We start from the raw sequence: 27,074 nt of genomic DNA on the forward strand, positions 1-27,074 counted from the left end.
CTGGGCCAGTCTTGACCATCCAGTAATGGAATGGGGCAGTGTTTTGCACCCCAAGCCCCACTCTTGAAAAAGAAGGGCCTCCTTGCTGCTGTGGAGCTCTTCAGTTCTAAACTTCTAGAGAAGATCTTGAATGAAATGTGTGTCCCTTCAGCCACAAGGAGATGCTCCTCCAGAGAGAGTGAGGTTACGTCTTAAAAGAAGGAACAGAGACTAATGACAGGCATTTCTGGAAATGGCCTTCAAGCCAGGACTTAAATGCCAGCTTGGCCATCAAACCTTCCTTCCTTCAACAGAATCTGTCCTCTTCCTTGAAGCTTAGAGTCTATCTGAAGAGAAAGTGACATACCTCAGTGACTATAAAAGTACACTCCAGCACTGCTATTCACTCACTCAACAAATATTTATAATTGAGGAGCTACTCTGTGCCAAGCACCACCTAGTGTAACAGTGAACACAAGAGGCCACCATTATGCACTTCCACTCAGCCAGGGAGATAGACACCAAACAAGTGGATCGGCATAGAATGCTGGGATGCTGGAGCCCTGGGGTGGTGAGGAGAATGGTCAGGAGTGGGCAGGAATGTGCAGTGTGGCACAGAGAAATGAGGGGTCCATCCTGCTTGGAGTGGTGGCTCAATGAGGCTCTTAAAGGGAATCTTTCTGTGCTAAGTAGGCCCTGACTTCTGATAGGGTTTCAGGCAGACAAGGGAAGGAACAGTATTTTGGGCAAAGTAAGAAGCAAAAGCTAGGCTTGGAGTGCTGAGAGGTGTGGGCTTGTTTGGGAAATTGCAAGCAAATCTGTTGTGGCAAAAGGAAGGAGGAGGTAAAGCCAGGACTTGATGCTGGAGAGGTACATTGTGGCCAGGCATGAGGGCTCTGTGGTGTTGCAAGAGCCGAGAACACTGATGACTCTGGAGAGGCTGTTATGACCACAGACCATGTCTGCCATGGTTGCCTGGCCGAGCTGTTAGCCAGTGGCCCCAGCAGGCATAGCCATGGCTTCTGTGAACAAGAAATTGTTAGAAACACAAGGGACACTTCCAAAAGCCTACACACCCCTCATCATAACCGAGAGAAGAATATTAGATGATGTCCAGTCGTGGGCATCTTACAAAACCCTTCCAGAACTCTCCCAAACTGTCAAGATTATAAAAACAAGTATGAGAAATTCACAGCCAAGAGGTACCCGAGGACACATGAGACTGAATATAATGTGGTATGCATGTGGGATGCTGGGACAGAAAGAGACATTAAGCAAAAACTAAAGAAATCAGAAACAACTAAGGACATGAGTTTATAATAAATGGAAACCAATACTCATTCATTAATTGTAATGAATGAATCATGTTATTACAAGGTGTTGTTATGGGGAAACTAGACACCAGGTATAGGGCAGCTTTCTGTACTATCTTCCTTAATTTCTTTGAAAATCCTTAACTGGTTTTTTAAAATTGTGAAAGCTAGGGCATAACAAAGATTGGAAAAAATAAAATGGGGAAACATTTGTAACCCCAAATTTCCTTGCTCCTCCCAGCTCTGGTATAATTCTTCCCCATCCATCTTGATTCCTCCCCCAACAAGGTTTTCAGCCTCTTTAAGGTAGAAATGGCACAGGTGTCCTCATGGGTGGACAAAGGAGGCTGAGAAGGTGGATGGGGATGCTGAGGCAGAGACAGGCTGTGGTGGAGCCTCAGCCCAGGCTTCCTGCCTGGGCCAATGGAGGTTTCCAGGGAGGTGAGGCATGTGGCAGTTCATTAACAGCCCTGCTGTCGCACACCTGGTGGTCCTTTCCGTTCCTATGGGGGACATGGTCCGGGAAGCTTGGGTCAGTCAATAAAAGGCCACCTGTGACAAGAGCTTGAGCAGAGGCAGGAAGCAAATGCATCGGGGATCCCGGAGCCCTCTGACCTGACTGTGGGAAGCTGACCTCTGCTGTGAAACTGGCCCACACCTGTGGGGCTCGTTCCTGTGGACAGCTCGAAAGTCTTTGTCCCTTCCTTTCTGGTGGATTTTCTTTTTCCCTCCTGACTGTGTCTTTCTGTTTATAGAGACTTTTTTTTTTAATGTTCAAATTCTTTTTTTTTTTGCTAACAAAAAAAAAAAAGTGCTCTCAGTAATTGCTAAAATGTTCTTCTTTGTATCCCTGACCATCCTCCCTCAGTAAGAAATGCTTCTCCACCCTTCTGAGCCTGGCAGGGCCAGTGCTAACCCTTCACAGTTGTAAGCGTCCACACAGACCAGACCCAAACAAGCCACATCCCAAGAAGACTTCAGTGTCTCACCAGCTCTTCTGGAAGGTGTCTTTCTTGGTCACAGTCCTTTGGGAAAGAGCTGGGTCTCTTTTCTCAGTTCCATTAAGCTCCTGGCTTTCCGGTAGTAAGGCAGGCCTCCCCGCCCCAACCTGCCAAAGGATTCCGAAGTTTTACCACAAAGCTGTTTGACATCACTGATTGCCTCTTCCCACGTTCACTATCAATGGATAGCAAGAAATTTACATTCGAGCCACCCCCCCCACACACACACACACACACTGCACACACACAAACACAGCAAAGACCTGACCATGTCTTTACCTTCTTCCCTCCAGGGCTGCTTTCCACCCAGCAGTTACTTCCTGCAGGGCTTCTCTGCCATGGTGAGTTCCTGGCAGTTCCTACGGGCTTCCTGGCCTAGCCCATGCACTGGGAATCCAGGCAATCACCATACCAGGGAACTGCAAGTAGCAATGCTTTCTGAAGATTCTCCCTCAGTACCAAGTCCAGCCCAAGTCCAGGTAGAAGAATAGAAGCCACTCTAAGTCTTTCAACAAAGAGAATGTAATGCAGAAAACTGACCACATAGTGGATGACACATCCAGGAAGCTACATGGTACAGGTTGAAGCAGCCCAGGGATCAGCAGGAGCAGGCAGCCACTATCACTTCTGGGCTGGAGGGACAATGAGAGAAGGGAGTACTTTCAGATTTCAGAAACTGGGATGATCCACAGAAACTAGAACCATCTTGTAGGGTGACTGTCAGGACCTGAAACAGCAGAGATCATAGGACTGCTAACGAGCACATTGTCCAAGATGGCACAAGACTAATGGAGAAGCTGGCTGCTCTCTTTTTACTTCCAATCTTCTGCCAGTGTCTCTCATTAGACAAATCTGCCCAGAATCCAGTAAGCAAGGGATGCTGAGCAGAGGAGGGTAATATAAGAGAAAGAATCTGGAAACAAATAGACAAATGACTGGCACAGTGTCCAGTCACCCTTCTCACCTGCACCCACATGCCTTTTTTAAAGGCTGTGTGGACCCACCCACCCACCCACTCCAGAAAACTCCTACACTTTTCTAATTTCTCTGATCAAGACACTTGGCAACTTAATAAAGCCATCATGTTCTTATGTGATCTCCTAGATAGAATAAATGTGGGGTGATCGGGATGCTCTTTGGCTTTGGGGAGGGGGTGGTAAGCTCTGCAGCATTCTGTGGTCATCAATCTTGCTTCCATGTATAATTGCACTCCTCAGTCCTTTGGAGAAGAGCTGTGTCTCTTTTCTTTCGTAAGCTCTTCCAGGCATACTGGTTCTGCTCATTCTTACAGCCCCAGAGGCTCAGCTATACCTCGAGCAATTATCTTCTGCTCTACAAGACCAAATTCATAACCCATACCCAGCTATCCAGCCACGTTCTGCCTGTGAGGGCCAGAGGGCTGCTAAATTGCATCAAGAGCTTTCAGCTCTTGTCTGAGGTGGTTAATCAGTTCCAGCCTGCCTCCCCTTACATGGCCTTTCTCCTCCTCTCCTAGCTGGGAGCCCTTGCTGCTGGTGTGGGAGCCCTGGACAGAGGCGAATGTGCAAAGGAAAAGTCCAAGGGCAGAACAGAAGAAACAAAGGCCCCTAAGTTTGTGCAGCCAAGAAAACAACAGAAAACGTGAGAAAGGATTTGGGCTGAGCTTTCTTGTTTTGTTTTGGAGCATTTCAAGGGGTCAGGCATGCAGTTATGTTTGGATTGGGAAGAAAGGCATAACTGTGCAGAAGAAAATCCTTTTCAGATTTTATTCTGGCTGTTATTGGATTAAAGAAAGCACCAGAGGATTACTCTGGGGATGGAGGCTGTTGCAGCCAGTCAGGAGGGGCCCGTCTCTTCCTGGGCCATGTTTAGACAGCATTGGAGCCAGGGGGCTTGCTTGGTCCTTGGTCCCCAGGCTGATAAATGTAGCCATAAATGGCTCCCCACTGGGAGCCATTCATGTTACTCCTTTTCTTGATTTTCTTGATGGCAATGATGATTATTAAATATTAACAACAGTGCTAGTTAAGATTGTTGGTTCAAGGTGGCAGAACCCCCAAATCATCCTACTCAGAACAGAGGGATTGTCTGGAGTTGAATCTTCTAGTCAGAGAAAAGGCAGAGATGCAGTGGAATTGTGTGTGGACTTTCAGTTCTGTCAAATTTGCTCTGTCCCTTCTGCCGCTCTGGTCGGCTTCTCTTGGGCTGTATGCTCGGTTCTCTCCCTGCAGACCAGCTTGCCTCCCTGTATGAGCTTCCTAGGTCTGCCATAACAAAACATCATCAGCCCGTGGCTTTAGCGACAGAGACTTGTTGACAGAGACTTTGCTTCTGGAGGCAAAAGGTTGAAGTTCAAGATGTCAGCAGGGTCATGCTCCCTAGAGGGGCTTGGGAAGAACTGTTTCAGCCTTCTCTTGTACCCTCTGGAAGTTCCTTGGCTGTTGACAGCAAGGAACAGAGAATGCTGGAGGGTCTTTCATTGGCAATTAAATCTCTCCCCATGGTGTTCTCCCTGGGTGCACACCTGCCTCTGCCCAAATCTCCCCCTTTTCTCAGGAGACCAGTCATACTGGATTTTAACTTGATTACCTCCATAAAGACCCATCTCCAAATAAGGTCCCTGTCTGAGGGACTGGGGATTTAGATTCTAAATATCTGTTTTGGAAGACTCAATTCAGACCATAACACCCACATGACCATCAATAGCTCTGTTTTTACCTTTTACAATTTTCACTACTGAACGCTACATTCTTTGTTGCTTCCTATTTTCAAAAATCCCAGGAAGAATTCTAATAGGTCCATTTTTAATCAAATTCTGATCTTCTCAAGGGGAACAAGGGACCCAGAACTACAATTAACTCGTACTTCTTTTTCAGAAAAACCAGTTGATGATGGCCAGGGAGACAGAATTCTTTAAACGCATGGCAATTCTTATAGAACCCATGCACCTGCCGCATCAGCTGATTAATGCTGGGTAAAATCACCCCCCAAATCACAGTGGCCTATAACAGCAAAGGGTTCTTTCTCTCACAGTCCACATCCTGTTTGGACAGTAGAGGTGGTGGGAAGAGGAGGGGTCTCTACTCCTTCAAGTTTCCCAGAGACTAGGCTGAGGCACCACTGTGCCAATCACTGTGCTGGTGTGAAAGAGAATGCTGGAGGGCCTTTCCCTGGCAATTAAATCTTCCACCTGGAGTTGATACAATCTGCTTACCACTCACCAGCTGCAACTAGTGACATGGCCTTATCAGGGCATGCAGTCTCACTGTGTGCCTAGAAAATAGCCAGAATTTTGACAAAGAGCATAGATGACTCTCACAACCCTGTGATAGGAGAAATGGGAAAGGGGGGTTCCCAGGAAAAAGGATGGGCTTCACCAGAATGAGATGGGGACCTGCACAGGTAACCTAGCAGGTAATACAGGGCATCTCAGGCCAAGGAAAGAGAACAGGAAGACAGTGTTAGATACACTGGTTTGGCTGGAGCATAGGAGGTCTGAGGTGAGGCTGGAAAGGCAACCAGGCTGGCTGATGAAGAGAACTTCTTGCTCCAGGGAGGAGTTTGGATTTTGTCTCAAAGACAATGGGGGGAGCAATAAGGGCTTCAAGTCAGGAATGGCAAGGTCAGCCTGCATTTTAGGAATAGCATTGGCACTCCTACAATATATAGGGGGAATCAAAGAGCACTAGTTGGTCGGGTTATGCCAGGATCTAGTGGTACAATTAGCCAGACTGTGGCTAGCTTGAGAGTACAATTAGATGTGATAAGTATGGATGGCTTGGTGGAACTGCTGGGATCTGCACTGTCTGCTGAAGGGCAGCCAGGAAGGTCTGGGGACCATGGAAGGAGCGAGGGTCATGGCAGGCTGACACAGTTGAGTAGAGGCCCAGAAGCCTGGGAGGACTCTGGTGGTTGAAAACCAGGGTTTGTGTATTTTCTCCTGCACTTTCAAATCCCAGAATTTTTAATAGTTTACTTGAACATTTTTAATTAGTTAAATAAAAGCAAGTTTCAAAAAATTGATAAAACTCTCCACAGATGCCTCAGACTTTATTAGGTTGCTTTTGAACACCTGTGGCTCTTTAAGAACCAAGTATTTACCTGCGCAGTGGTGCACACCTTTAATCCCAGAGACTGGGGAGGCTGAGGCAGAAGGATTGCAAGTTTAAAGCCAGCCTCAGCAACTTAGTGAGACCCTAAGCAATTTAATGGGACCCTATCTCAAAATAAAAAATAAAAAGAGCTGGGGATGTGGCTCGGTGGTTAATCACCCCTGGATTAAATCCCTGGTACATTTTTTTTTTTTTATTCCCCTGCCTCACACTTCCTGCCATACACGCAGGCAGAGATTCTGTGCATCTCTCGTGAGAGCCCAGGGCCTTTTCTCATACTCCCAGGCAGTGTGCTGAAGCACCTCCCCACCTGCTCCACTTGACCTTCTCTCTGACAGACGTCCCTGCAATAGCACTAATCCTCAGTTGTTTCAAAGATGAGCCTACACATGGTTCAGATTTTGGCAGCAAACCCTTGGAGGATTCATGAGCCATAGCTTGCCATGGCTGACACTGAGAACCACTTGAGTGTATCAGAGGAAAAAGAGAGAGAATATCAAGTAGAAACCTGGCCACACTCCCCAGATAGATCAGAAAACAGCCAGCGACGTCTACCCAGCTTTCCTGCACCAGCAGAGCAGACACATCCTCACCATGCCATGTCCTGAGCTGGCTGGGTTGACCCTTTGAGGACCTGTGGATCAACTTTTTTCATGCCTTTGTGAATGAGGATGCCCAATTAAAAATTCACAGGAAGGTTGCAAAAAGGCATCTGCTGAATTTATTTCCCTCTGTGTGCATTAAAAATGTTCAGCTGCTCTACACAAAAAATTCCATTATGCCATGTGGCTCATGAGCTGGTTGTCCAAGTTCAGGGCAGAGAGAAGGCGAGGTGGAAGGGGAGGGGAGGGGTAGGGGCGAACACACTGGGATTTCAACCTGAATCTGTCTTGAGCATGGCTTTATAGAATTTTCCACCCCGTTGACATTCTTTCTGAAGGAGGTGCCATTCTGTGTGTTCTGTGTCTGTGATTGAGTCCCTTGGTGAGTTTGTGGCGGAGGGTGGGGTGGTGGGGTGTTTGTATGTGTTTTTCTCTTTACTCTGAAAATTGGTCTTGGAGTCCACAGGCAGCAGCAGCTGCTGCAGCTGCCATAATTAAAATGAATAACCTGCTTCCTTCAGTCCTTAGGGACAAAGGCATAAGAAAATATCCATATTGTAAATGAACTCAGGAATGTGGTGGATCTTCTTTTGGTTACTTACAACAAGTTCTATAGCTTTGCTTTTTTCTGGAGTCAGAGAGAAAGTAGGGAATTAACCTTTACTAGACACTTATCCTGACCCCAGGCACTGTCCTGCCTGTCCCAACTGCACAAGAGAGGGTTTGGGTCCAGCTTTGAGGCTTCACATCTTTCCCCTTTCAGTATCTTGTTGACCCCCAGATCTCTCCACCTGGTCCGATTTCATCCAGAGAGCTGGAAGGACTGGCATTATTAAGACGTTATTGAATATGTTGGCACATGTAATTGGCTTGGATTAGAAACCAAAGCTCTTAGCAAAGCAACAAGAAGTATTTTGTGCTAATGATTTACATGATAATGAGGAGATGGCTTTCAGAGGATTGGATGTGTTATTGAAGGTGTTGCTTAAAGTCACTCTTCAAACCAGTCTGGGAATTGAAAATCCCAGAAGTTCTGCAGACACCGGTTTATTTGGATCTCAAAATAAGGCATCAAAGTTAGAAGAAGCCAACTCTATGCTGGGAATGGAGATAGTGTCTTGAAGGAGCTCCCAGCATGGTGGGAGGAAAGACATGAAGCCAAGTAAATATAAGACCCTGCTCATAAGGTCAAGGTCAAAGATATAAACAATTTGCTATAAGTTCAGCCTTTTTTCTCCTAAAACCCATTTCACCAGGTGACTTTGTGAGAAAAGCATCCTCACTGAGAATGCCCAGAATGTTAAACATCAAATGAGAAGAAGAAATTATTACACTATCCATTATTATATATGCAGTAAGGGTCTGGTATTTGTTCTCTCTAATTCATTATTTTAATCCCTATTTAATAATAAGAAGACATATGAAGTTTGTCCCAGGCCACATAGCTGGTGACTGACTGAGGTGTTATTCAGACCCACTCTGTTGGCTCTTGTCTGTACTCCGGGCTTCGTCTCCCAAACCTACACCCTTGGTTGCCAGGCACAGCACAGGTCTCATCATGTCCCATGTTTAGAGTGAGAAAGGTTTTTGTTCCAAAGAAGAGGAAGAAAGACAGTGGGAAGAGCAGAAGCAAGAGGAGCAGGAGCAGGGAGGGGTGGAAGGGAGGGGGACAGGGAGGGAGAGGAGGAGTGGGAGGAGGAAGAAGAAGATAAAAGTTTTACTAGCAGGCATCTTAGTGGGAAAGATTTGCAATCATCACCTCCAGGCTGCAGGTGCAAGGACCAGACCCAAGTGGATTGTAAGTCCATTGTAAGCAGCCCTCCCTGAACAGCCCTGTCAGCCCGGAGGGTGGAAATGCTGGCTTTCGCACTAACATTCTGCATGGCCCCTGCAGGTTCTGGTATGTCCAAAAGATGTTCCTCTGGATTTCCAAGTTCACTGCTCCTGTCACCACAGTTTAGCCGAGAAGGGAAAGACAAAAGTGAGCACTCCTTGCTAGGGACATGGGTGGTTGTCTGCCTCCTTGGAAATTCTCTGCAAGAAATTGAAGTGTTGTTTGAGATCCAACTCCAAGGACAATTTTATCTCCTTGATCTGGAGACACTTTGGGGGAAGCTAACAGAAGCAAAGGGTTCTATGCTTAATTCCGCCTGGGCTGTCCCTAAGGGCAGTCCAGGAAAAGATCAAGCTCTACACACTCCAAGGCAGGCAGAAAGTGCTCTGGGAGCAGGACAAGTGTGGCAGGCAGGCAGGTGTCATTTGCAGGGTCACAGCATGCTTTATGGCTCACCTGGAAAGGAAAAGAACATGGCTCAAGTCTCATCTCAGCTGCTTCCCAGCTGGGGGATTAGGGACAAGCAGCTTAGATGCACCAAAGCCTCCTTTCCTCATCAGCAAGTCAGAAAGGATAATATGTGCTTCCTGCAATTGTTCAGAAGTTTAAATGAGATCAAAGCACCTAACAGCCTGCCAATACCAGCACCGTACAATCATGAAGTTCCTGTTTGTTATGATTTAGCTATAGTGTCCCCCAAAAGCTCAATGCAAGAAGGTTCAGAGGAGAAATTATTAGGTTGGGAGAGCCTTAACCTAATCAGTGAATTAATCCCTGATGGGATTAATTGGGTGGTAACTGAAGGCAGGTAGGTTTGACTGGAGAAAGTGGTTCATTGGGAGCGTGGCTACGGGGTATATATTTTGAATCTGGAGAGTGATAGACCCTCTCTCTGCTTCTTGATCCTCATGATGTGAGCTGCTTCCCTCTGCCACACACTCGGCCATGAAGTTAAGCTTCATCTCAAGTCCCGAGAAATGGAGCCAGCCTTCTATGGACTAGGATATCCGAAGCCCTCAAATAAATTTATCCTTCTTTCTAGTTGTCACAGCAATGAAAATGCTGACTAAAATGCTGCTCCAGGTGTGTCCTTTCCAGTTCCTACTGTGCAAGGCTAGCCAGATTCTGCTAACTAGTTCAGATCGCCAATTATGGCACATCTTTGCTCAACAACCCTTGATGGCTCCCTATTACTAAATAATGACCATTCTCTGACTTGGCATTCAGGGCTCTCATCCTGTCGAGTGTGACGTCCTCCACTTACCTCTACATAATCCACAGACTCCAGAATAAAAACACCCTCCTTCTTTGTCAGGGTTTCTCCTCCTGTGCCTTTACTCCATCATGTGGAGTCCTTGCCCTGTCCCCACACTTAACACCATCTTTGGTGCAGGTGTCTGTCCATGCCCCATCCTCTCTCTAGGCCTCACCTTTATCTCTCATGAAACTACAAGCAGTAGAGTTCTTTGTGGCCGTGCCTTGTTCTCCTTGCCAGCCTGCAAGCTTCTTGAAGACAGGATTTGCTTCTGAGTCATCAGTGTCTCCTGCAGAGCCCCTAAAACTCAGCATAGGAATGAATGAATGAATGAATGAATGAGTGAGTGAATGAATGTCCTGATCCCTTCCTGACTGAATTTCCTCTGAACAGAGTTCTAGTGTATACATACTTCTAAAACCTTTTCAGCAACCTGTGAGTATTTTGGTATTCTTAATAGTCACCATGATGCTTATGGAAGGTACTTTGAAAAAGAGGAAATTTGAGGAGGACTGAAAAAGAAATAGATAAAAGAAAAAGAGGTGAGGGTCTCATGATTGTACCGCAGCCCATGAGGTCATCTGCCCTGGCTGCTCAGGAGCCTGATCCCTGAGGGTGGGGAATAGATAACCCTGCACGTGGACAGAGCTTGGCAATGGTTCTTGCCTAATAGAGTTATTCTTTGTGTAGAATAATTAGAGTTTGCTGTGAAGAAACATATGAAATATGGGTAAAGCTGGCAAAATTTCACACTTAGGAGAATTTTGCTTTTAATGGGAATTACTAGTCATTCCTCACCTTAAAAGAGACAATAATGACTTCTTAGATAGTTTCCTATGTATATTTGGCAAACATATATTCAGGGAGTTTCTCAAATACTGACTTTTTAAAAAACACCAAGGCTGTGGGGCTTTCATACAAAAAGGCATTCTGTAGTATTTGTGTGTTGATGATGGTATAGTACAGAGAAAAGTTCATAGACTACAACTTCTTGAGTCCCTGTGTTCAAATCCCTGTTCATCCTCTTACAATGACCTGAGACAAATGACTTAAACCCCTTAAGCTTTTCTTTACCCTTCTTTTGAAAGGGATAAGATCTTTTATATTGATTTGACAAACCTTTATTGTATGAGGGCGTTGGCCCTGAGCTCCATACCTCCTTCAAGGCACACAGTCCTTTGTTCATCAAATACTCAGTCTCTACTCTGCTCCAAGCCCTGTGCTGCATGCCTGGGTTGCAAAGAGGGCTGATCTGCAGCCCCTGTCCTGGTAGTGATAGGTCCACCTGAGAAAACATGTACATCAAAAATGACTCTAAGAGGTGGGCACAGTGGCACATGCATGTAACTCCAGCGTCTCAGAGGCTGAGGCAGGAGGGTCATGAGCAAGCCTCAGCAAAAGTGAGGCACTAAGCAACTCAGTGAGACCCTGTCTCTAAATAAAATACAAAATAGACTGGAGATGTGGCTCACTGCTTGAGTGCCCCTGAGTTCAATCCCTTGTAGCCAAAAAACAAAAAAAAAAAAAAAATGTAATGCAAGACCATGGCTCCTATAACACAAAAGAAATAGAGAAGAAAAGAAGATGCCCCTGAGCCTTCCAGAAAGCTGAGTAGAGTATGTCTGTGGGGCTTAGAATCCCACTCACTTCTAATCTAAATGGTGTGGGGTGGGCAGTTCCATTTCCCCACTGGTGTGCATTTGCAATGACTGCTGGGGAGCAGTCTGTGAGACATGGTGTGAGGCATCTTGCCCTCACTTCAGTCTGATCTCTGTTTTCTGCTTCAACAGAAAGGATTCCACCTTGTCCTCCAGGATCCAACGGCCTTGGAGAGAGGGCTGCAGGGCCCACGGATACTATTAACTCTTCCAAACGTGCTGACATGGAGCCAGGTCAGTCCTCTCATTAGCTCTGACTTTCTGTTGTCAACTACAAACTGTGGCCTTCATGAGAAATATATCTTGGAATCTGAAGCATGCAAACTTTTTGGTTGGAGGCTTTTGCCACTAGGCAGCCTAGGAAGTGAAGGAGCTCAGGCGAGTGAACCTCTCAGGGAGCAGATGCAAGAAGAGGATTGGTGTGGGGCAAAGGCTGCTAGAAACCAAGCTGGCGACCAGCATGGTGGGAGGCCATGGTGGGCAGGTGTCAGGAGACCAGGATGTGGAGGGGGTGGAAGGGGGATTTAAGGGAGTGGAAAGGGGGTGTAGTCATCCAGGAGGCAACATGCAGATCTGCCCAAGAACACAGAGGAAGGGTGGCCATCAGGCTTATTCTAGGGTCCAGGAGACCAAACTGTAGAGCCTGGAGTTGCTAGTGAGATCAAAGGCAGAGTTGAGAATAGAGTAGAGTGAAGGGAGTGGAGAGCTGTCAGAAGGCAGATGCTCCAGGGGCAAGGAGGGCTCTCTGAAAGCTTTTCTTCATATTTCGGTGCAGAATAGCAATGATAAAAAGCAGGAGGTGACTCCTGGGTTGTACAGGGAGAGTGGCATGATCTTTCAAGCTAGAGAGAAACCCATTCTACCCCAGAGAAGGGTAGAATCATAAATACAGGCTGATCACCATGAGGGAGGCTGAGGAAGCAAGGAAGGAGCGAGGGCAGAGGGAGTGTGTCGGTTATTGGAGACCTACTACGAACATACTTGGACCAAGCCCTGTTTCTTATCCTCTGAACAGTCTTGCAAGGTGAAGTATGAGTCTTGTTAGGCTGTGTTATGCTGCAGTAATAAATTAACTCTAGAATCCCAGTGGCTTAACACTGCAAAGTTATATTTCTTACTCATGCTACATGTCTAACCCAGATGGGTGGAGAGCTCTGCTCTGCTACCATCTCAGAGCCCAGGATTATGAAATCTCTTCTCTGTTGTTGTTGTGCTGCCTGGAACATGTGGCTACCTTGGTCTCCATAGAAGGGGAGGAAATAGCTGGAGGTGTTGGCTGTTAACTGCTTCAGTCCAGAAGTGACACAGCCCACTGGCCACAACCAATTTCCACAGACACTGCCTGATTTCTACGGTTCCCAGGAATGTGGAAAAGACATGGATATTTGATGAGCCCTAACTGTCTCTGCCTGAGTAGATTTTATTCTTTCCCTTTTGCAGTTCAGGAGAGGCTCGGAGACATTAACTCTCTTGACCAAGGTCTCCCAATTAAAGTATGCCAAGGCTTGGACCTTCCATAACCTCTGCTTCAACTACATATTTAGTTATTCACCAAAGCCAGATGCAATAGTTACCATAGGCCTGCAAAGAACAGAAACAAAGGGAGTCTCTACTCTCTGCCTGAAAGGTGTGTAATTGCAAACTGAAGTGGATGCCCTGCCATGCAGATGGGTGATGCCACCACAGATCCTCTGGGGGTTTTAGCTTGTAAAAAGGGACGTTTATTGAAGCATTGGCCAAGTACTTGGTGTACGCATCTCACCTCCCACAACCCCATGAGGGTGGTTCTTACAGCCCCATTTTTAAGATAAGAAAACTGAGTATTGCTCAGCAAGGAAAGAGCTAAAAGTCACCTTTTTTGCCCCATTCAAGCTCTGTGCAATGATGTCGCAAAAGTAATACTGAGAAGGTCACTGAATCTAGTCCCCACCCCATCTAAACCAAGAAATGTGGTCTCCACTTGTCCCTCTCTGTCTTGGGCCTTCTCTGCCTGGTTCCCCAGTGCCCTGCATGTGTCATGGCTATGGAGATGCAGCCATCAGCTCTGGCAGAGGGAGCTCCTGGAGCCCCAGACTGGCTTGCTCATATCCCCATGCTGGTGCTGCCCACAGAGCTCAGCCAGCGAGGCTTATCTCAAGCAAGCAGAGAGGACATTGTGTAAATGTGTTAAGTACAGGATCTGAGTCTGGCAGGATGGGACTGCATCTGAGCCTTGACATCAGCAGGTTTGTCTCCTTGGAAGGTTCTCCCTCTTCTCTCAGCCTCACTTCCCACCAGCCCATCCTTTGCATAGGGTACTATATATATACTGACCGGGCACTCTGCCCTCTATTCTTTTCTGTGATCACCTGCTCTGTCCCCACACCAGTCCCAGTCCCAGTCTCAGCCTGGACTGTTGTGGTAGCATGGTCATTGGGCTCTGCTTCCCCTTCCCACTGCATCTTGCACATAGGCGACTGGTACAGCATCACTCAAGTCACATCACTCAACTGCTCAGAACCCTCCTGTGACTTCCCATCTTACACGGAGGAAGAGCCAATGTCTTCCTCTCAATTCCATACTTACATGACCCTGCCTGGCTTCCTTTCCCACCCAGCTCTCACGCTTTAGCACTGTGACCTCTTTGCTGTTCTGTGAACAATAAAAACTCTCCTGCCTCAGAGAAGAAAGCACAGATACCTTTTTCCAGTCTTGGGGAAAATTCTTCTGGCAGAGGGAATAGCAGTGAAGAGACGGGACGTCATCAACAAGTGAGCAGAGTGTGGCTGGGCTAAAAGGCCCAAGCTCCTGAATATTCACTGATCCAGAAGCTGCAGGGTCCAGAGTGGTGGAAAAGGGTGGTGGAGATGAGGGCAGGGTCTTCCCAACCAGCCAGTGCAAGGAACAGTCCTCCCAGCCCAGGTCTTCCTGAGACCCTCTTCTGTTTGAACTTTTTAATGCAGCATTTATCTCTATCTGATGTGTTATGAGTTACTGGATAAGTTGCACTGTCTATTTTCTGACTTCTCCCATTAGAACATAGGTTCCATGAGGGCATGGACCTACTTTATGCCATGCTCTGCAGTGTTCTTAGGCCTGGCCCATGGTGACCCTCAGACTGAGTGAGTGAATGAACAAATAATTGAACAACACATTTCATTGTTACTTGCTTCCAAGCTATTGCTCCAACCATCCTGCTGCTACCTGTGCTGTGCCCCTTTCCCAGGATGTCCCAGAGGGCCTTCTCCCCCAGAACGCCCTCTGCCTGCCCACGAGGCTGCCTGTGGCACACTGCACAGAATAATCCATCCATGCATCCCACAAGTCCAGGGAGTTTCACAGTCAAGTATAGCTCCTTGTCTTTGAGCCCCCAGTTCTTGCCACACAGTGAGGACCCAGTTACAGTTCATTGGCCTATACTGAGTGGACCAGAACTTCATCCAGAATTGCAGTCAGGGGACCCTTCCCTCCTCCTCTGCATGTCCTCTTCACCTGCAGTCAGGTGGCAGAACCCTTGTTGCCAGCTCAGCCTCCTCCAGCTTAACGCCTGCCTTGGAGATCAGGATGAGGAGGTAAATGGGACACTAATGAAATTCAGAGAGAAAACTAAATTGGGAGGTGTTGCAAACAACATGCAGGAGGGAGGCATGATTTAGAAGGATCTCTCCAGAGTAGGAGAGAGAAAAAGGCATATAAACAGCCTGAAGTCAGCTTCACACAGGTCCACCTCCAATTCCAGGACGCATGGTGACCTATAGGAATCCCGCTCACTCTCGGGGCTTCACTTTCCAATCTTTACATTCCAGACCTTTTAATCAATGGACTCATTTATTCATTCATGCCTTCTGACCGGCTTGCCAAAAAGGATCTTAGTGGATTAACAATTTAAAATCAATCAATTAATGAATTGACGAAGACCAAAAGCATTAAGTGCTAAAAATTAAGGTAGAAAATAAGAAAGAAAACATGAAAATTGAAAAGAGATCAGTAGAATGGAGGAAAGGGACCAGAGAGAGGGAGGAAGAGAGGAAGAGGGAAAACACTGGGGGATGGTACTGGACAAATGATATTGCTGAGTTGTGCGCATGTCCAAATGTATAGCAGCAAATTCCACCATCATGCACAACTATAATACACTATTTAAAAAAAATTGTGGGGGGAAAAAAGAAAGAAATGAAGAAAATAGTGGAGGAGGGAAGATAAATAAATGACCAGGGCCACTCTGGAGGAGGTTCCTGAGAAAGGGGTTGCAAACCAGAACCTTGAGGATGGCAAGGGCCTATGACAAGCCAGTGGGGCCATGGACCTGGAGACCTTCAGGGCTGGAGGAGCCCTGGTCAGATAGGGTAATAATGAGCAGTGTTTCAGAGACCTTCAGATCCACTGTCCATTCCCTGTGTCAGGCACTGACTGTCTGCTACTTGCCAGGAACCCCACAGGGCATTTTTCCCACAGGGCATTTTTCTCTCAGTATGTCATTAAAGTCTCTCAGCATCTTGTAAGTTGTTCCTTTAAAGCTCACTGTAGAGATGAAGCCACTGAGGCACAGGGACACTGAATTATCTAGTTAGCCAACAATGCCAAAACTACTGGATGCCCACATGCAAAGGCAGGAAACTGGGTCCTTCCTCACACCATAGACAAATTCTAACTCAAAAGGAACCATCAACCTAAATGTAAGTGCTAAAACCATAAATCCTTAGGAGAAAGCATAGGCATAAATATTCATAACCTTGATTAGGCAATGGTTTGGCACATACAAAAGCGGGGAAATGGAGAATAAAATAAATAAATTGGACTTCTCACAAATTAGAAAGTTTTTTTGCTTCATAGAGTATTGTCAAGAAACTGAAAAACACCCACAAAATGGGAGAAAATATTTGCAAATCATATATCTGATAAGGGACTTAGATTTTGAATACACAAAAAACACAGCTAAGCAACAAAAGGACAAACAGCTAAATTTTAAAGTGGATGAAGAGTTTGAATAAACATTTATTCAAGGACAATACAGAAATAACCAATTCGGACATTAAAAGATGTCAACATCGTTAGCCAACAGGGAAACGCAAACCAGAGACATGGAGTCATTTGTGTGGACAAGCCTTTCTGGTATCAAAGCCTCCTGATCATACACCTCCCTGAACTGGGCAAAGAGGTTATAGTGAAGAGAGGGGACCAGCGCTGCCCCTGAAGGTTTTCACAGGAAGGAGGAGAGGGAGTGACCAGGGAGTGGTAGGTCAAGACAGAAGTGTTCAGCCAGGGATGGACTGCAGGGGGCTGTTTGCTCAGTGAAAAGCATAAGTTGCTATCTGCAAAGAATTCCCAGCAAGAGCTGCACACAGAGTCCTCTGCTGCCTTCTCTAGCGCACACCTGAAAGCATCATGCTTTCTGGTTTCAGGACCATTTTACAACTCAATAGTATTGAATACCCCAAAGGAGTTTTGTCTATGTGGGTTGTATCTATGGAAATTTGTCATACTAGTAATTAGCACTAAAAAAATGTTAAAATTGTTATAAATAAGATATTATTTAACATACAATATTAAGCCCTTACATTAACATTGAGTACACATTTTTATGGAAATGTTTCCATGAAAACCACAATGTCCAGAGTGGTGTTGTCTTGCATTTTGTCAAGTCCCTTCACTGACTGGCTTACTAGGAGATGTACCTGTTTCTGCGTATAGTCTGGAAACCTCCACTATATACTCATGAGAATAAGAATGAAAAGGGCAAAGACGTTACTGTATTATTATAAATAGTTTAGTCCTTATGGACTTTCTAAAAGGGTTTGGGGGCTCTCTGGGATCCAATATGTGAGCCACACATGAAAAACTGTGGTTCAGAGGTGAGGTCCTCACTATAGAGCTGAGTGGAGGGTCAGGGGAAGCTGACAGTGAGTGCAGTAGAGGAAGAGAAGTGAGAAGAGGCTTAGTGGAGAGGGGACAGGAATTCAGGAATGAAGCCAGGCTGCACGAGGGATGCTGGGGCCTTTGACATGATGTTCTTCTGGCCCAGAATGCTTCCTCCCATCCTGGCCATTTAGCAAAATCCTCCTCAGACATAGCTGGAAAGTCTTTCCTACCGTCTTTACCATCTCAAGGCTGGATGAAACTTCTTTATACACCCTTAACCCTGGAGGCTGCCACCAGAGTGAGCGGTTCAGCACAAGAGTGGTTGGAGATGGGGTTCCAAAAGGAGGTAGAAGGCTTGGGATTCCAGGCAGAGGAGCTGGGACTTTGGGGATTGTTGTTTAAAAAGTGAGAAGCCACTGAAAGTTTTTTGAGAATATACAAATATATGGGTTCATGGTCACCAATAGGCAGATAAAAACCATCCTATACTGATTCTAATTCATTAGCAAACAAAGTAATGTCAGTTATCCAGAAGGAAAAGGGAATGAGAAAAAGGAGGAAGGAAATGGCTAATTGAGGCTCACCGTGTGCCAGGCATTCACCATGTTATCTGTCATAGGTGTCCAGTGGTACATTCATTATCCCCATTTTACAGACAAGTAAACAGAGACCTTTTTCTCCCCACAAGGACACTATGGTAGTAAATGATGGAACTGGGATTTGAACTCCAAACTCAAGTCAATTTGCCTGCGATGACCTTGACTGCCTTTCCCACACTCCACGTGGCCTTGGAGCCATTGGTTTGGCCTTGAGTGTTTACTGCTATATACTAATCTTACATTTTTTTGTGTTCCTATCATCTTTCCAAGCGCATTTTTTTTTTTTTTTTAGTTCTTGAAAAGCGTAACAGGAACACCAATAATGCTCCTTTGTTCCACCGTTCGGGGTCTACCATGGCAGCTTCCACGTTCACAGTAATCCATGATCCTCGCTGTGGCATGGCTTCCTTCTCACAGAAGACACAGTCACAAGTGAAGTGCAAACCTGTGATCATTAACTACAGAATCTAGTGACTCCAAAAACATCAAGGGGCCAGGCCCCGCCAGAACTGTCTCTCTTGGTTGGGGATGGGAACCTGGGAAGTCAAAGGGATTAGGACAGGTATATTTTTTCATAGAGTAAGTTTGAAGAAATGAACCTAAATGGGAGGCTCTAGTTCCTATAGAAATAATAAGGCAAATAAGCTTCGTGAAGCTAAGAGCATATCATCATGTCGGTTGAGTAAGGATAAATGAACATTTATTGAATTCTTTTTATGGGTTAGTATCTGTGCTAGGCACATTGTAGGTTTCATCTTCATTATGAAAACCTATATATTTGGGGCTTTAGGAGATAGGAATGTCCCAATTTTCGTGTGTTCAAACTGAGACACAGAAAGCATCTGGCTCAGGGATATATATATAGCTGCCACCTAGTGACGCGGAGGCTTGGAGTCAGGTCTGTTTGTCTCATCCTTTGGAAACACCATCCCATCCTCCACATAGGGAGAAAATGCTGAGTCTGGTCCCAGAAGGGAGCCCTGCAGTGACAGGTCAAGCTGTCCTCAGCAATGCTGTGGTGTGGCAGCAGTAAGCTAGTGCTGGATTCAGGCTCCATTGTCCCATACCATGTCCATCCATCCCCCTGGGCTGTTTCCTTCCAGAATCTGCACCTTCGGTCTTCACCTACAGCACGTAGGGTGCCCACAAGCCTTCTGTGCTGCGGTCATCTTCCAACTCAGTATGTGTTTAATTAATGTTCATGGGCCAACTAAACACTGGATATTCTCAAGGAGGGAGGAGCAAATAACCTGAGGTGAAATCCAAAAGGTGCTGCAGATTGGGCTTGAAACCCAACCTTCCCTGTTTGCTCAAATGAGGAGGCCCTGCAGGGGAGTCATGATTTGGTCCCGCCTCCTATGTTTTCGGAACCCAGCAGCTGCCTTGGAAGCTGAGTGTGGAGTTTTCTGTTTTTGTTTGGTACTGGAGATTGAACCAGCTGAGCTTTACCACTGAACTAGATCCCCAGTCCTTTTTATTATTCATTTTTGAGACAGGATCTCACTGTTAAGGGTCTTGCTAAGATGCTAAAGTTGGCCTTGAACTTGTGATTCTCCTACCTCAGCCTCCTTAGTCTCTGGGATTATAGGCAGGAGGCACCAGCCACTGCCTACCTGCTGAGTGTGGAATTCTGCCTTCCCTGAGGCCTCAGAGTCTGCTTAGCAGAGTGAGTGCAGCCACTGCTGTGGGTGTTGCTGCCCTCCCCAAACCCCTTAATGTGATCCTTATTTACCTATCCCATGTCCTCAGAGCAATGCTGCTGCACAGTCCTGGGTGTGCAGTCGAAATAATCACAGAGCCATTTAGCTATTTACAAGCTGAATGCCTAGTTTATTTCCAAATGGGAAGGTCAGTGTCATTATACTTGGTGGATTCAATTACCAAATCATAGGGCTTGCTTCCTGTTGCTAATTGCTTCTTCGACTGCACACCTCAGTGGCCAGGTTAGCCAAAACAGCCAAGGTAGAGGCCTAAGGGCCCGTTTCCAAGGCCGTGGACCTCTATCACTGTATTGCCTTGACTTACCTCTGGTGCAAAGGATGTATTTAGACATCTTCCACCTCCAGCTGCTTTTGTGAAAGTTCCCCTGGTGGAAAAGAGCAATGAGTCAACAAGAGGCTCAGGATCCTTTGCCTCTTTGGATTCTAACCATAGCGCGAAAGCCAAGTGCACAGAAAACGCTCCAGGGGTGAGAACAGACATTTGTTGAGGACCTATTAGATATCAGCCACTGCGCTGGGCATTTCACAGTCCATTTAACCCTCCCAACTCCCTGGTGAGGTAAGCATTGATATTTCTGATTCACAGATGGGCCCAGGCACCTCGGAAAGGGTCAATGACTGTAAGTCACGTAGCTGGGAAGTGGGGGAGGCTGGAATTGGATCAAGGTCATCTGCTGCAAAGTCCAACTTCTTCCAACCAGGTTGATGATAATAACCAGAATGACTGCAGCAAGAACTAGCATCGGTGGCAAGCTCACTCTGCCTAACTTGTATTAGCTCATTTAATCCTTACAACAGTCCCAGGGTGTTAGGCACTGTTGTCACCCCCATTTTATACATGAGGAAACCAGAGCATAGAGAAGTGATTTCAGAAAGAATCATTTTCAAAAAATGGGTGTTGATAAGTCCCAGCAACTCTTACTGTTTGCTGCTCTATTATGAATGGCTCATCTAAAATAAGCCAAGTCCTTCCTCATAAGACTTACTTAGTAATCATTGGCAATTGATAATTCATGGTTTTCTTGCCACCCCACTTGGGATATTAGTAAACTACTATCAGTATTGCCTCATACACTGAAAAACTCCTAATAGGTCAAAGAAGCATAGAGCTGGATTTCCAGAATGTTCAGGATTTCCAGAATGTTCAAAGTCAAGTATATTAGAAGGGCATCTAGTGTAGTGATAGAGAACAGGCTCCAGAACCATAGTGATGGAGTCCAATCTTGGCTTACCAACCCCAAAATCCGGTCAAGCCTCTTACTCTCTGTGCTTTAATTTTTTTAATATGTAAAATGGGTATAATAAGCCCATACCCCAATGCACTATTGCAAGGACTAACAAGCATGAAAAATGTATATGATCATGGGTAACAGGAACACCAAGTGCCCTGTGTGGGTAACATCTTACAACACAATATGAATTTATAGAACTGGACTTAAGAAGGGATCTAGTTCTACATTTCATTTGCAAATGAGGAAACTGAGGCCCAGAGACCAGAAGTGATTGGCCCAATTTACATAGCATTTTAGTTTTCCATTTCCAACACCAAAGCTTAATATGATAATGTACATCATATTTAGAACAACAGCCTCAAGAAGGCCACACACCAATCTCATTTCTAGAAGTTCTATTTGAATATCTTTCAATCCACTTTATCTTTTTTGATAGTCTGTTCTTTGCCTATACTTTCACTCTCCTTATGATATTTCTTTAAATATTGTATGCACTTATTTTATTTTCTGAATATGATCATTTCAGTACCCATAGTATTTGTGGTCTGATTCTTTGGGTCACTTTTTCTGCTGCCTATTGCTCATGGTGGCTTGTTTCCTTATGTGTTCTTTTATATTTTGTGATCATTGAAATTTTGTGGGACCTCTTTGAGGCCTGAGTGGAAAGTTAATTGTTCCAGAAAGGATTTGCATTTGCTCCTGCCAGGTACCTTGGAGGAACCACCTACTGGGGACCTCCCCAAGTGCACAGCTTAAATACACTTAAATAGGCAACTTGAACTTTGTGTTCTGTTTTGGTTTGGTTTGGTTTTCTCACAAACGTTCTTGACCCACATGAGGGCCATTTTATCATCTGGGATTCTCAGGGAATTGTTTTGGGGGTTTTTCTTTCCCTTCTACCATGGCTAGGTTTCTCACTGTCTCCTCTGTGGTATGAGATTATGTGTTTTTCTAATGCAACCTTTCACCAGGATTATTGATGTTGTCTTGAGAAATCTTAGCTTCAGGTGAGGACACCAGTCTGTCTTCCCACCTTTGGAAGAATGTTAGCTTTGTTTCCTTGGTTGGTCCTTCAAACCCAAAAGCCCCAGACCACCAAGGGTTGGCAGATGACTTCAGGATAGCCTCGCCTTCAGTATTCTGTAATCTCTGTGGATTTGTGCTATTTCGTAGTTACTGTGACCTTTAAGGATTTCCTTCTGCTTTCTGCAAGCTTAGCTATATATTTAAAAATAGATAAATTGGTTTGCTTGTTTAATCTGGTATTTTTCTATGTTCAGCATTAGGGGAATTCCTTAGGGTGAGTAGGCAGCCATGTTACTGGAAATAGAAGTCTAGAGTGGTTACCACTGTCCTTTAGTGATGTGAACATGGGACTTCATCAGTTAGGGTTCCGCTGGTTATTACTGGTTGTCAGTTTATCATGGTTTTGCCCCAAATTCCACCCAGTGTGCCAAGAGAGCAAAGAGGAAGTTTCCATACTGCAGGCCAAATCCCTGTCTCTCACAATGATTCTGTGATCATAGGCTATGTTTGTCTCAGCCCCAGAGGGGCCTTGGCCACCAGGAACATTACCTATAGATGTTGCCAAATGAAAACTCTAGTTTTGTAAAAGGTACCCATAAAATACCACGTTCTGAAGGCATGCCTACATTCTATTGCTATGATACAGCCATCTCAGACTTGTCCTTGCTAGAACATCAAGCCAGGTAAAGCAGAAGCAGCACAAGAAATCTTATTTACCCCTTAGCTCATTCATTCCATAAATATTTACTGAGAGCCTACTATGTGCTATGCCTGTTAGGTTCTGGCATGCAGAGATGGATAAGTCTCAATCCTTCTTTTTAGGGGCAAGTTCATATACATGGACAGTGATCACTGAGTAGGGCATTGCTTTGTCAGAACAACACTGGGGACAAAGGGAACTGACATAGCCTCAGGTGGGTGTGCTCAGGCAGGCTTCCTGTAGGAAGTGGCATGTGAATCTAAAGCATGAGGGATGGAGAACAAAACAGTGTAGAATCAAAAAGACCACAAATCACCAATTCCTCTAAAGAAAATATCAACACTCAAAGAAATGGTTCTGCTGGTTTTCCTTCCCCAGTCCTAAGTTAAGGGTGAGCAGTGCCCTCTGCCACTCCAAGTTGCTTCAAGGATCACTGGTGTAATTTATGGATTATTGACTGGGGCAGGCTGGTCCCCAAAGGACAAAATTATTTCTTGGGGGTTAAGGGTTAAAAAGAATCTTAGTTATTACAATAGTTTGTGGTTCCCCCAAAGAGTCATAGTATATAATAGACCTGTCATATGTCTGTGGTATGGAAATTTCATAGGAAGGGCGATTTGTGGAGAAAGAGTTTGTAAAGGCTCCTTGGTAGCTGGGGTAGGAAGAGTTATAAAGAAAAGAAAGGTTAAGAACTCCTGGTGTCATTGAATGAGCCGTGCTGTTAACGCTATATACACTAACGTTCAAATGCTACCTCCCTCATTTAAACCTATATAACTCCGAACAAATTAGCCTCACTGTGCCTTAGTTTCCTGGGCTGTCAAATGGGCTAATAACACCTCCCGTCACTAGGTTTTCTGAAGATTAAATGGAATAGGAAATGTAAGCTCCAGGCACTTGGTGTCGAGTCTATCAGTGTCTCTTCACCCAGCCTAGCACACATGTGTTTAGAAGGAGACCCCAGCTGGCTGACTGCTTTTCAGATGGTGTGTGCTGTGGGCCATGAACAGTCTCAATAGGAGAGTTCCTGTCTCTGTCACCACCTGCATGTACAGTGCCCCCAGCTCTCGGAATCATCTGGAGAGAGATGGAGTGGTCCATTGGGTTATAAAAGATGATGTTTCCTGGCTTTTCCTTCACAGATGAAATTCATACCCAGCCTGCTGAAGCTGAGGAATCCAGGTGGAGGTGAAGCTTGTTAGCAATCCTCTCTTAAGGGAGGAGAGTTTGGGGTTTTCCCCAGGTTGCCAATTAATTCAGGGGCCTTGACTTGAGGTCCTGGTCCCTAAGGTCCCCATATCATCATTCAGGGAAGAAACTGTGGACCCTGGTCGGGCAGGGGTGGTATGACAGGAGCAGGGTAGCCTGTGGCAGGAGGCGCAGGACACGGCAGGGAGAGTGCAGAAAGGGAGGCTGGCTGGCCCTGCTCTTACCCTGAGAGTCCTGCTTCCCTCTCTGCCTCCTCACACCCGTGTGAGGGCTGCATGGTTTAGAATCACCTAATGACACCTGGCACAAAATAGGCCCTCATATGTATTTATTGGATAACTAACTCTCTCCTTTTAATAATTAAAACTAGCATTATCATTAAATAATGGGTTATGTATTGTACTGTTTTCTCCTAACCCTCAAAGAAACTCAACTGCTATTTCATCATCATCATTATCCCATTTTATAGAAGAGGAAACTGAGGCCAATAAGGGTTAGGACATCACCCCAGAGGACCAACTTGCAGGGCCAGGGTGAGCAGCTCCCTGGCTTGTCTTCCCATCCTGTCTCATACCTACTCTGCCATCACTAGGCCTTCCTCGGGGTGGGGCTGGAGGCTGATTTGGCTCTGAATCTCATGCCTGGCCCAAGGAAGGGACGGAAGAACTTTCCTTTCCAGCAGTGAAAATACCTGTCTTCCTCCTTCATCCCTGTCAGAGCCACCCTCTTACATGGCTGCTGTCTTGACTCCTGTCTGGGCCTCTGCAACTCAGGTGAGACAGGCACATCACCTCTGCCACATCACCAACACACAGGAGACAGCGCCCAAACCTGCAAACTAGGGAGTGCTGCCATGTTCCCCAGCCAGGCAGAGGGGCCCTCTTTCTGACCCCAGCTCTTTTCCTCACAGGGCTGGCTTCTGTGGTGAGGCAGTGTCTGAGCAGTTCATTATCCCTGCACAGAGCATGTCAGGGCATGGGCCTCGCAAATCCAGTGCAGCCTGGAGAATGTTCTGCAGTCCCTTGGCCTCATCTCACCTTGGCCTCTCTCTTCCTCACTCTTCTCACTATCTTCAAAGGAAACACACAGAAAAGACAGAGAGCAGGAGGTAATGAAGAAAAAATGAGCTTACACAAGAAGAAAATAATCTCTGCTTTGTAAAACCTTGCAGTTGGCCAGGGTGTGCTGTGTGCATTGAGCTCCACAGCAGCCCACTGAAGCAGGGGTGCTGTTGCCACCTCATTGGGGAGATGAGCCTGTTTCCAGCCTGGACACCATGGGTTCTCCAGGAGGAGCTGCAGGGCTGGAGGGACTGTGATGTCATCTCATCCAACCCCCTCTCCATCCAAGGACCAGGAAGGGAGGGAAGCTTTTGCAGCTAACTTGGGTGTCAAGTGGCAAGGTGAAGACTTGAACCCAGATCCTACTAACTGCAATGGCCACTCCTTCCCTTCCCTTGTGTGGTGACCGCTCAGAGAGAGGAGAAGGGAGTAGATCAAGGTCTGTCCCTAGACAGCGCCACAGGCCCAGATCAGCAGGAAGGACCGGGGGAGCCTCAAGAATTATATCACCCAGGTTCAGAGAGAGACCTGTCATTAGGCTTCCCAACACTTGTGTCTTGTCTTGGAAGTCATGAGGTAGGCTCAGATCCAGCCTCGCCCATTTGGAGGTGGTACTGAAGAGATGGCACAGAATTGGACGAGGTGAAGTTTAGTGGGTCTGTAACTCTCTGGGAAAAGGCTGCTTCCTAAGCTAGTTTCACGCACGACTTCTCCAGGTGCCTACAATTATGGAAAGGATCGTTGCCTAATTCTCTAAAACAAGCTTAATTTTAGTTCACCAAAATGTTAACATGCAAAAAAAAAAAAAAAAAGAGAGAGAGAGAGAAGAGACTCAGAAAAGAGCTAAAGAGGCCCCAAAATCAAGGTGTTTGTTTGTTCATTTTTTTCAGAAATGTGAAGGAGGAAGTTAGAGATGTCTCCAAAATAGCATTCCTGGGTGTGCCTGTGGCCCTCTCCACAGTGACTTGGAAGCCAGAACTTCTCATTGGACTATAGAAGCCCCCTTTTTTAAAAGAGTTGACCATAAATGGCAAGGAATTCAGGCTCTGAGTTCAAGTCTCAGTTCTACTTCTGAAGTGTGTGGCCTAGAGCAAGTTACTTAACCACCCTGTGTTTCTATGACTCTGTGTAAACTGATGTAGCAATAATAATAAATAACATTGTTATTGTTGTTTGTATCCCAAGAGCCCTGGCCTAGCGCCCAGCCCTGTCAACACTCTTAGTTTGTGTTAGTGGTGATGTGATTGTTAGCAGCGGTGGCAGTAGCTGTAATAGCAGGTCGTCCCAGCCTCTGCAACTTTACAGTGTTCTTCCCTCAAAGTGGGGAGCCCTCTGGATACTTTGCATTGTCAAAATGCTGCTCATCTTTCCAGCTCTCCCTGGAAGGTGAGCTCACTGGCAGCCTGCCCTGACCCTTCAGGCTTGTTTCCTGGTTCCTGCCTCTACCTCACAGCTTCTATGACCTTCCCAGCACAGGTCAGCCTTTTCTGGTCACATGAAGGATACATTTATGGATGTCTCAAATGGGAGCACTCCTGACCACAAAATGCCTCCTGATGTCTCAGCCCAGGGCAGGCCCCCAGTAGATATTTATAGCATGGATCTGACTTTGCCCTCCTCTCTCCCCAGCACTAAGAAACTCATAATAGATGTTTGTAAGGATTTAGGCAAAGCTATTTGGTGAGAGGTGTGGGAGGTACCCAGGAAACCAGGGCTCCACCTGTCTCCCTTGCACCTGGCAGAAACAGATAGTATCAGGGCTTCATTATCTACCCACTGGCACCAAAAACCCAACCACTTTGACAATTAGAAGAAAGTTCTCAGTCCTTGCAATTGTTGTTCTCTATTCCAGCACTATCCAGATACTTGCTGCAATCCCTGATATTTATCAAAGGACTTCCCAAGATTCCAGATTTCACTCTGCCTCCCTTGAGCACTATCCTGTTTTCTTCTCC

The 27,074-nt window shown here is 46.0% G+C and overlaps 1 protein-coding gene across 22 annotated transcripts in view; it reads left to right on the forward strand.

Moving 5' to 3' along the window:
* Window positions 1–27,074, forward strand: part of Tenm4 (teneurin transmembrane protein 4) — a 2,842,490-nt gene that overhangs the window by 2,333,603 nt on the left and 481,813 nt on the right. For 17 of the 22 annotated variants that reach the window (XM_048789141.1, XM_048789145.1, XM_048789156.1 and 14 more), the window contains one exon: window positions 11,866–11,967. In XM_048789141.1, the coding sequence (XP_048645098.1) occupies window positions 11,958–11,967 (10 nt within the window). In that variant the 5' untranslated portion in view covers window positions 11,866–11,957. Of the gene's footprint in view, window positions 1–3,788; window positions 3,914–11,865; window positions 11,968–27,074 lie in introns of all 22 variants that reach the window. The other 5 variants (XM_048789157.1, XM_048789142.1, XM_048789149.1 and 2 more) reach the window with 1 other exon arrangement.

This window comes from Marmota marmota, unplaced genomic scaffold, assembly GCF_001458135.2.
Source record: "Marmota marmota marmota unplaced genomic scaffold, marMar, whole genome shotgun sequence".
Classification (NCBI taxonomy): Eukaryota; Metazoa; Chordata; class Mammalia; order Rodentia; family Sciuridae; genus Marmota; species Marmota marmota.